We start from the raw sequence: 10,380 nt of genomic DNA, 5'->3' as shown, positions 1-10,380 counted from the left end.
AAATCTTATTCAACAACACCCGTAAGAAGCCTATGACATCTTTTCAACAAAATGCACATGAGAAGATGAACTGCCAACAAGAAAACTCAAGGGTTCCAGGTCATGGTTGCTTGCTGCAAACTAACAACATGTGTTGTATAATTTTATTAATTTCGAGAAGAGCAGTAATATACTAATTTATGAGCCGAGAACTTAACGGAGGATCAACCAAAGAAAGGCACTTACAAGATTTGTTGTTTGTCCATGAACTCTAATTGGATAACCAAACAGATTAATCTCAAAGAAATAGTCAACTAATGTGATATAGAAGTAGGTGAACTAACAATAAACCTAAAAATTGTCTTTCAGGATTTTCCAACCAACTAGCAGTGCCTAAATCACCATAATGATTCCATGTCCTACTATAAATACTTGTATAATCAGCCTTAACATTCCCATACAAGCGGAATAGAAAAACTTATTTGTCCTACATTTCAGGTGATCACAAGTATTGTATCTTGAATTCTAGTGATGGCCTCTTGCAACAGCTTTATCGTAGCTTTATTCATCGCTCTGACATTTTCGAGCATGAATGTTAGCATAGCTGCCCGTCATCTCCTCCAGTTGCCACCATTGCCTAAGATACCAATGCCACCATTGCCTTCTATTCCAAACCTTCCACAGCCCACATTGCCCACCGTGCCTACAACTCAACCATCCCTACCTAAGCCCACACTGCCACCACTTCCTAGCATCCCCACCATCCCTACCTTTCCTACAGTCCCAAAGGTCACTTTGCCTCCTCTTCCAAGCATGCCCTCAATCCCCACAATTCCAACAATTCCCTCAATTCCATTCCTTTCCCCTCCTCCAGCAACTACTAGCCCTTGAGTTTGCTCAATTTATCTTCTCTTAATATAGCTAACCCTTTTTGCGGTTCCTTTCTTGTGATGCAGGACATACAGCAGTCTTTCATGTTTCTTTTTTAAGGAATTTTGTCTGTCTTGGATGACTTGGGAGGCAATGAAGGCTTCTAGTTGTATGTATTTATAGTTAGACTCACATATGTGAGCTTATTTGGGGTGTTTCTTCTTCCTGCAGTGTGCTTTATTAGTTTCCTCTATCTCGGAACTGTAGTTTCCATATACTTCTGTGTGTATTTTAATCCATTATTACAGAATAAAAGGTTGATTAAAATTTCATTTTCGTTTATGTTTTCTCCTTAATCAAATTCTGAAAAAAAAAAAAAAAAAAAAAACCCGTCATCTCACATTATGAAGTTTCGCTGATCGAGCCATCAGCGTAAGCTTTACCTCTGCATGCAAGTTTGTGTCCATGTATGCATTCTCGGTTTTATAAAACCAAAATTTCCAGTCTATACGCAGAGCTGCATCTTCAAAATTTCAATTCCATCAGCTTGCACTCCAATATTTCTAACAACAGAACCTGTATTTCTGAAAAAAAGAGTCCTGGGAAAATGAATTCTGCAGAAAACATCCCTGACTCTCCTTTATACCTGGTTGCAATACTTTAGCAATATGAACTTTTCTATTTAAACATAAATCTTCTTCATTTTCTATAACAGATATGCCGAAACACCATCATAAAACAAAGCAAAAGGTAATCTAAGAGGTAGAGTTGCATAAGCACAATTACAAAAATGGTTTTGCATTTACCTCCATATGAAAAAAAAAATACCTGAGTTTTACTAGTTTCAGCATTACAGGAAAAATAGGGTAACCAGATAAGAATGTCTGCGAATACTTTGTAATGCCCAATTTATGCTGGCAGCATCCTCTGCTACGTAATAAAATAAAACAACAATAAGGCCTCAACCATCATTGTGAATAACCAGCTGTACTAAGATGCCCTACTCTTAAAATTTAACAGCGGCTGGAGTGATATGTACTAGCTGCCTGAATTCAGCTTTTGAAGTTCCTAAGTTTTGGCCAGCACATGCAACAAAACTCACCAAATGCAGAAGCTTACCGCACTGCATTTACACGCTGAATCAATGTAAACGACTATGTTCATGATCACACTGTATTTACCGTAATATTCCTGGCTTTACAGTTCCTCCTAATTAGCCTGATCCACCACTTGTCAGGTTGCCTCTACTTCCACCAATTATCCCTTCAGTGCCAAGCCCTCCATAGTGTCATTCCCCATCACGGCTGCTGCTGTTCGTAATGGACCTTAAGATCATTGTTACTTCGAAGCCAGCATATATATGGAATATATGTAAATGGTAATAGTATGGCTTCACATATAAGTACGTAAATAAAAGTTCATGCATGCAAAATGGCCTCTTATTTCCTTCTATATTTGTCATGGCATGAGAACCGCCGAGGATTTCAGTTACTTGTGTTCTCTCTTAAATTTTCATATGAAAAAAATGTTGGTATACTGTTTCAAGTAATATGAATGGAGTTATGCTTAATATGGTTTTCTGTTGAGATGCTTGTTTCAAACAATATCCTTGACTGTCCTTTATACCGGGTTGCGATATGAACTTTTCGGTCTGAACAGAAATCTGCATTTTCTGTAGCAGAGTTTGATGCAAAATATGCTGAAACACCATAATAAAACAAAGCATCAGAAAAGTAATCTAAGAAGCAAAGTTGCGTAAGCATGATAACAGAACAGATTCTGCATTTACCTCCACAGCAACCTGAGTCTCCGTAGTTTCAGCATTACAGCAAAACTAGGTTAACCGGATAAGAATATACATGAAACCTTTGTAATACCCATATTTTATGCTGGCAGCATCCTCTGCTAACAAAAAAACTAAGATAAACCACAAGATCTCAACCAGCATCATTGTGAATGATCAGCTGTAGCAAAGATACCCTACTCTTTAACATTTCTGACAGATATGGAAAAGAAATAAGCAGCAAAACACTGTGACTGACAATTCAACATCTAACTCTTTCCTGAATAAGCTTCCATTGATGCCCTACTTCATTGATTCCTAAAATATTGACTCGAAGAATGATTTTTTTCTAAGAAAGGAAAATCATAATTGATATCATCCCTGTTGAAGAATCATAAAGGACTTGGTATAAGGAAAAATCATTAAGGACTTGAATAATTCTTTCAATCAGATAATGATCTGGTTACATGGAACAAACTAATAGATCGCCGACATATCATATTGTACACATCATTAATTACAGTCCCTAAAACAGAATGTAATGGCCCCAAACAGAAGCTAACTACATAAATGTGAGAAAAAAATTAGTAGAAGAAAGGAAAGGGTAGTTGTATAGTTTTATTTTTGCATCTAATTTTTGACACATCTGAATCTATCAAACTATTTAGCTACAGTTATGAAGACTACAACAATATTTGCAGCCTTCACATGAAACTGAATTGAGAGCAGTACAAATCTTAACCAAATACTGACATCTTACTGCCTCGAATTAACATCCTCGGACCAAATTTCCATGACCACAGATAGCAATCAATATGGAACGTCAGTGGACTGAAACTATTATTTGTGTAACTTTATTCGAAATTTTGAGACATACCTGCATCTACCAAACAAATTAGGTAGACTCATGTGATGACTACAACTGCATTTGAAGGCAGTGAGACAAAAATTTAACAGCAACTGGAGTAATATGTACTGGTTGCCTGATTTCAGCTTTTGAAGTGCTCGAGTTTTAGCAAAGCACAAGCAACAAAACTCACCAAATGCAGCAGCTTACCACACTGCATTTACACGCTGAATCAATGCCCACAACTATAAATAACAAATGAAAGATCACTGTTTCCACACGCCCATAAGCCTCTATTGCTTTCCTTGTCTGATTGTTCTAGGTCAGAGGTCACTGATTTCTTGTTCTTATATTATTATACTATAGCATCTTCTTGTTTACTGATTTTCTCTATGTTCATGATCACACTGTTATTTTCCATGGCAGCTCGCCATCTCCTGGCTCCAACGCGTAATATTCCTGGCTTAATAGTTCCTCCTAATTTACCTGATCCACCGCTTGTCAGATTGCCTCCACTTCCACCAAATATCCCTTCAGCGCCAAGCCCTCCATAGTGTCATTCCCCACCACGGCTGCTGCTATTTGTAATGGACCTCAAGATCATTGTTACTTTGAAGCCGGCATATATATGGAATATTTGTAAATGGTAATAGTATAGCTTCATATTTAAGCAGATAAATAAAGGTTTATGCATGCAAAATGGCCTCCTATTTCCTTTTATATTTTCATGGCATGCAAACCGCCAGAGGATTTCAGTTATTTGTGTTCTCTCTTGAATTTTCATATGAAAATAATGTTGGTATACTGTTTCAAAGTATGAATGGAGTTATGCTTAATATGTTTTTCTGTTGGATGCTTGTTTCAAACAATATCCTTGACCGTCCTTTAAACTGGGTTGCAATTTGAACTTTTCAGTCTACACAGAAATATTTTGCATTTTCTGTAGCAGAGTTTGATGCAAAATATGTCAAACCACCATAATAAAACAAAGCATCAGAAAAGAAATCTAAGAAGCAGAGTTGCGTAAGCATGATAACAGAACAGATTCTGCATTTACCTCCACAGGAACAAATTAACCTGAGTCTCCGTTGTTTCAGCATTCCAGCAAAACCAGGTTAACTGGGTAAGGATATACGTGAAACCTTTGTAATACCCATATTTTATCCTGGCAGCATCCTCTGCAAAAAAACTAAGATAAGATAAACCACAAGAAGGTCTCAACCAGCATCATTGTGTATAATCAGCTGTAGCAAAGATACCCTTCTCTTAACATTTCTGACAGATAAGGGAAAGAAATCAGCAGCAAATCTATGTGACTGACAATTGGACAACATCTAATCCTTTCCTTAATAAGCTTCTGTTGACGCCCTTCTTCATCGATTCCTAAAATATCGAATCAAAAATTCATTTTTTTCTAAGAAAGGAAAATCATGATTCATATCATCCATGTTTGAGAACCAGAAAGGAATTGGTATAAGGAAAAATCATTAAGGACTTGAATAATTTTTCCAATCAAATAATGATCTAGTTACATGGAACAAACTAATAGATCGTCGACATATCATATTGAGAACCAGAAATTCATTTTTTCTAAGGAAAATCATGATTGATATCTTTCATGTTTGAGAACCAGAAAGGACTTCGTATAAGGAAAAATCATTAAGGACTTGAACAATTTTTCCAATCAAATAATGATCTAGTTACATGGAACAAACTAATAGATCGTCGACATATCATATTGAGAACCAGAAATTCATTTTTTCTAAGAAAGGAAAATCATGATTGATATCATCCATGTTTGAGAACCAGAAAGGACTTCGTATGAGGAAAAATCATTAAGTACTTGAATAATTTTTTCATTCAAATAATGAGCTGGTTACATGGAACAAACTAATAGATCACTGACATACCATATTGAACACATCATTAATTACAGTTCCTAAAATAGAATGTATTGGCCCCAAACAGAAGCTAACTACATCAATGTAAGAAAAAAAATTAATAGAAGAAAAGAAAGAGTAGTTGTGTAGTTTTGTTTTTGTATCTAATTTTTGACACATATCTGAATCTATCAAACTATTTAGCTACAGGTATGAAGACTACAACAACATTAGCAGCCACTTCACATGAAGACTGAAATGAGAGCAGTACTAATCTTAACCAAACATCTTACTGCCTCGAATTAACATCCTCGGACCAAATTTCCATGACCACAGATAGCAATCAAAATGGAACGTCAGTGGACTGAAACTATTATTTGTGTAACTTTATTCAAAATTTTGAGACATAACTGCATCTACCAAACAAATTAGGTAGACTCATGTGATGACTACTACTGCATTTGAAAGCACTGAAGATGAAAATTTAACAGCAGCTGGAGTGATATGTACCAGTTGCTTGATTTCTGCTTTCGAAGCACTTCAGTTTTAGCCAAGCACATGCAACAAAACTCGTCAAATGCAGCAGCTTACATCCTGCCCTTCATTTACACAGTGAACCTGCCCTTCATTTACACAGTGAATCAATGTCCTCGATTATAAATAGCAAAAGAAAGGTCAGAGTTTGCACACCCCATAAGCCTCTATTGCTTTTCTTGCCTGATTGTTCTAGGTCAGAGGTCACTGATGTCTTATTCTTATATTATTATACCATGGCATCTTCTCGCTTACTGATTTTGGCTATGTTCATGATCAAGCTGTCATTTTCAAGCATTGATGTTGCTGTGGCAGTTTGTCATCTCCTGCCACCAACACGTAATATTCTCAGCTTTACATTTCCTCCTAATTTGCCTGATCCACCACTTGTCAGGTTGCCTCCACTTCCACCAACTATCCCTTCAGCGCCAAGCCCTCCATCTTCTATCCCCTCGGTATCATTCCCCACCAGGGCTGCTGCTATTCATGATGGACCTTAAGATCATTGTTACTTAGCAGCTTGCATATATATCGAATATATGTGAATGGTAATAGTATGGCTGCATATTTAAGCAGGTAAATAAAGGTTTATGCATGCAAAATGGCCTCTTATTTCCTTCACTATCTTCATGGCACGTAAATGGCCTGATCGGATTTCCATTATTTGTGATCTCTCTTGAATTTTTATGGAATATTAGTGTATTGTTTCAAAAAATATGAATGGGAATTATGCTGAATATGGTTTTCTGTTGAGATGCTTGCTACATGTTAAAGTCAAAAGACTTCAGGGGAGAGACAGTAATTTTTTGAGGTTGCATTAAGCTCAGGTTAAATTGCTGGATAAGTTGCATTGTCTTCAATACCCTATAAAATGATATTAAAAGGGAAAATGATCAGATATTAGAAAAAGAAAAGGCAAAACAGATACATAACCCTAGATGAAAAATACAGCATGAAAAACTCAAAGTGTATTCTTCCTGGATGCAAGATATACACCTGCAGCTAGCATATGCCAGAAACAAAAAGAACAAAAACCCTAGCGGAAGATATCTAGTTTAGTTCTCCCCTGAATAAAAAGAACTAGCAATCCTTGTGTTAGAAAAAATTTTCCTGTCAGTGATAAAATGCTAGACCCCACAAATCAGCCTAACAATATTGATTCTTGGGATGATTGAAACAAAAAAAAAACTACTGCATTTTAACTTTTCCGCTATAATTTAAGAAATAACACTGTCAAACAAAAAAAAAATAGAGATAGAATTGCCTTCTTATATAATTTTTTTTTCCCGATATTTTCCCTTTCCTTCCCTCCCTTTCCTTTTCAATTAGGGTTCTATAACCAATAGAAATCAATTTGGTTTTTCTTTTTATAGGGTTTTCAAAAATCATAAAAGGCTCCCACATCATGCCTGTAAGCATATTATTTGTCTATAAGCATACCTATAATCATAACCAGTGCGTTGAATTGAATCCATCCGCACCTTCATCGATTTGAGATTATCACAAAATTCTCTGAGAGATTCTCTTGCCAAAATAAGGTTCTTCTCTTTTGATTGGAGCTCCTCAGAGCATTCCACAACTGATTTTTGGATGGGATATTTCTGTTCCTTCATTGCTTTCAGCTCTTTCTCCCATTCTCCCATCGATAGTTGGCCTGGTTTCAGTTGCCTCTCCTTCCCTTTAAGTTCCTCACTCCGGTCTTCAATGGACAGTTGAATGGCATTGAACTCCCTCTCTCTTGATTCAAGCTCTGTATCATATGTGTTTATTCTTCCTTTGATTTTATTGAGCTCCTCCTCTTTTGATTCAATTTTTCTGGCACAATGTTTCACATGTTGTCGAGCTGAATCCAATTCCTCTTCTTTTTGTTGAAGCTTTGCTGAGAGCTCTATGATAGAATCTTCAATCAACCTCAACTTTGTTTCTTTTGATTTGAGCTCTGCAGGGTGCCTATAACCACACCTATATGCAAAGGCAGAGACAGTAGCATAGGCGGCATAAACTAGGATTGTAGAGCTTTGATCTCCAAGTTCTTGCTTGTTCACACCCACATCAAGTAGTGTATCCAGCACCATTCGCACCACCAAATCACCAATAGTATCAGCAACAAATTCTCACTGGACTCGCACTTAGTATTTGCTTAGGATTTGTTTCAGAAAAAGGAAGATCAAACTCTGTGTTCATCCTGAACTTGCAAGTGTGGTGGTTGGGTTGCCCCTTGTACTCATCAATATCGGTAAAATACGGTTTGAATATGAAAAGTCTAAAATTAAAAAGAAATATCAGATGCTAAGTTTTAGGTTTTCTTTTAATTTCGGGTAATAATATGAGTTTAATGGTAATTAAATAAAAAATAATAGTAATTTTATAAATAATTAGATATTTTTTATTATTATTGTTCTTTACAGGAAAATAAAATAACATCAAATCTTGGAGTTTTTTTTTATAATTATTCCTTGATTCTTTTCCCTTCCAGAAATTATTTTTACCAAGATTTACCGAGTCTTGGTTTTTATCATGAGATAATTTGTATTAATATTTTTTTTTCAAGTTAAATTATGTTTTTGAAATTTTGAAATTTTTTTATTTTAATTTTAAATTAATTTTTTATATTTTATACCATTTTAATATCTTAATTTCAAAAATAAATTAAAAATATTATTTTAATATATTTATAAATAAAAAAATATTTTAAAAATCAATACCAACACGGATTCACCCGATATCATTTCGACTGCCGCATATTCCAATGGTACAACTCCAAGAGAGTGCTATTGCCATAATTTTCAAATTTATTCATTGAAGATGTGATAATTTTGGAAATGTACGATTTAACATTAAAAAAAAAACTAAGGCTTTTCTGGAATTTATTTTTTGAAAATTATTTTTTAAATTTTTATATATTTATTTTTTATTATAAAAATTGATCAAAAAAAAATATTTTTCAATCAAAAAAAATTAACTTAATTTTCAAAAAAGTATTTTCCTAAAACATTTGGATGGAAAATACTTTTTAAAGGTTGTGAAAAATTTAGAAATATTATACTATTTACTATATTTTTTAATTTAACTCCCTTTTATTTTTATATTTACAGATTTTGTCATCGTTCTTTTAATTACTATTTTTTATTTTTAATTAGCTATAAAATTATTTTTTTTTCAATTTCAGCCCTTTGATTTTGTTTCTTTTAAATTTGGTCTTTATTTTTTTTATTGTTATTTATTTTATTTAAAATAATTTAAGAAATTTTAATTATTATTACTATATCCAATTTGATCCTCAATTTTTTTATTGCTATATATATTTTACTTTAAATATTTATTTTTTAATTTTATTTTTAAAAATTTAATTTTTATATTAACTTTAGTTCTTATTTTTATAATTGTTATTTGTTTTTCCCCTGTTATGGTTTTATTGAATTTTTTAATCTATCAAATTTGATCTTTATTTTTTTAATTGTTACTTATTTTATTTAAAATAATTTATGAAATGTTAATTATTATTATTTTAATTTATTCATCTTTTATTTGTTTTAGATTTGATTTCTATTATTTTAATTATTATTTATTTTATTCGAGATAATTTATGAAATTATATTTTTTTTAATTTTATTTTCATTCAACTTTTTAATTTGTAAGATTTGTTCCTTATTATTTTAATAAACTTGAGAAAAATAAAATATTAATAAATTATTTTCCAGTTTATTTTTTATAACACTACCACATAACAAAAAATAATTCACTTTTTAGGAATTTATTTTTTTTAGAATTTACTTTTAAAAAAAATAATTTTCCTGTAAACATATAGAGTCTAAAAAACGACTCAATATTTTACTATAGTATATAAGGAAATTCGCTGCAAATTCAAAATAGTATAGTTATTATTTTACCTTCATTTCTTTTAATAATTACATTGGTATTGAGAGTAATACTATATTTTTTATGGAATTCAAACATTATTTAAGAATTAATCGGGAGAAGCTTATTGTTTTGTGTATATTATCATATTATGTATAGTAAAAATATATCTGGGAGCTCAAAAAAATTTGTCTTTAGTCTAGAGATATTTGTATCTTGGTAGATTTATTTGTATAGTGAAATAATATTAATACCTTTTATGTTTAAGAAATATTGATCTTTAAATGAGGAGCTGTTATATTTTTATATATTTTCATGTATAATAAAATTTCATGTTTGTCTTTTAACTTTGATGAATTAAAGGTTGCTTGGGAAGGTATTTTTTGTATTTGCATCATGGTTTTTTTATAATATTTGTATGTTGTTTTAGTCATTTATATTATTAGAGCAGCTCCAACGGACGAGTCATATGGAAAGCTAAAAGTGTTTTGTCATTTATTTCTTTCCTGTTCATGTTCCAACGGGTAAGCTAAACAAATATTTGTCCCCAGCCATTTCTACATTTAACTGTAGAAATGGCTAAAACAATAGTCGTTGGTTAACGGTTTTTTTTTTTTAATATAAAAAAA

The 10,380-nt window shown here is 32.8% G+C and overlaps 1 protein-coding gene across 7 annotated transcripts; it reads right to left on the bottom strand.

The window, feature by feature from the left end:
• Positions 1-1,717: 1,717 nt before the first annotated feature.
• On the bottom strand, positions 1,718-8,148 carry LOC105124645 (golgin subfamily A member 4-like). 7 transcript variants are annotated; one of them, XR_842100.1, is made up of 5 exons: positions 7,334-8,148; positions 5,870-6,757; positions 4,537-5,769; positions 2,639-4,054; positions 1,731-2,548 (listed from the first exon to the last, which is right to left on the bottom strand). XR_842100.1 is itself a non-coding variant. In XM_011024744.1 (5 exons), exons 1-3 carry the CDS (start codon positions 7,966-7,968, stop codon positions 6,352-6,354), a joined length of 759 nt encoding a protein of 252 aa, XP_011023046.1. In that variant the 5' UTR covers positions 7,969-8,148; the 3' UTR covers positions 1,731-2,638; positions 4,537-5,769; positions 5,870-6,351. The 7 variants fall into 7 exon arrangements, 3 of the variants coding, with proteins under 3 accessions (XP_011023047.1, XP_011023046.1, XP_011023048.1); XM_011024744.1 differs by lacking the exon at positions 2,639-4,054 and having other exon boundaries at positions 1,731-2,638; positions 5,870-6,373; positions 6,656-6,757; XM_011024745.1 differs by lacking the exons at positions 2,639-4,054; positions 4,537-5,769 and having other exon boundaries at positions 1,718-2,091; positions 6,293-6,373; positions 6,656-6,757.
• Positions 8,149-10,380: the final 2,232 nt, after the last annotated feature.

The sequence above is a fragment of the Populus euphratica genome, unplaced genomic scaffold (assembly GCF_000495115.2).
Source record: "Populus euphratica unplaced genomic scaffold, PopEup_1.0 scaffold35.1, whole genome shotgun sequence".
Classification (NCBI taxonomy): domain Eukaryota; kingdom Viridiplantae; phylum Streptophyta; class Magnoliopsida; order Malpighiales; family Salicaceae; genus Populus; species Populus euphratica.
Note: the sequence above shows the minus strand (reverse complement) of the source record. Positions and strands in the feature narration are given on the sequence as shown.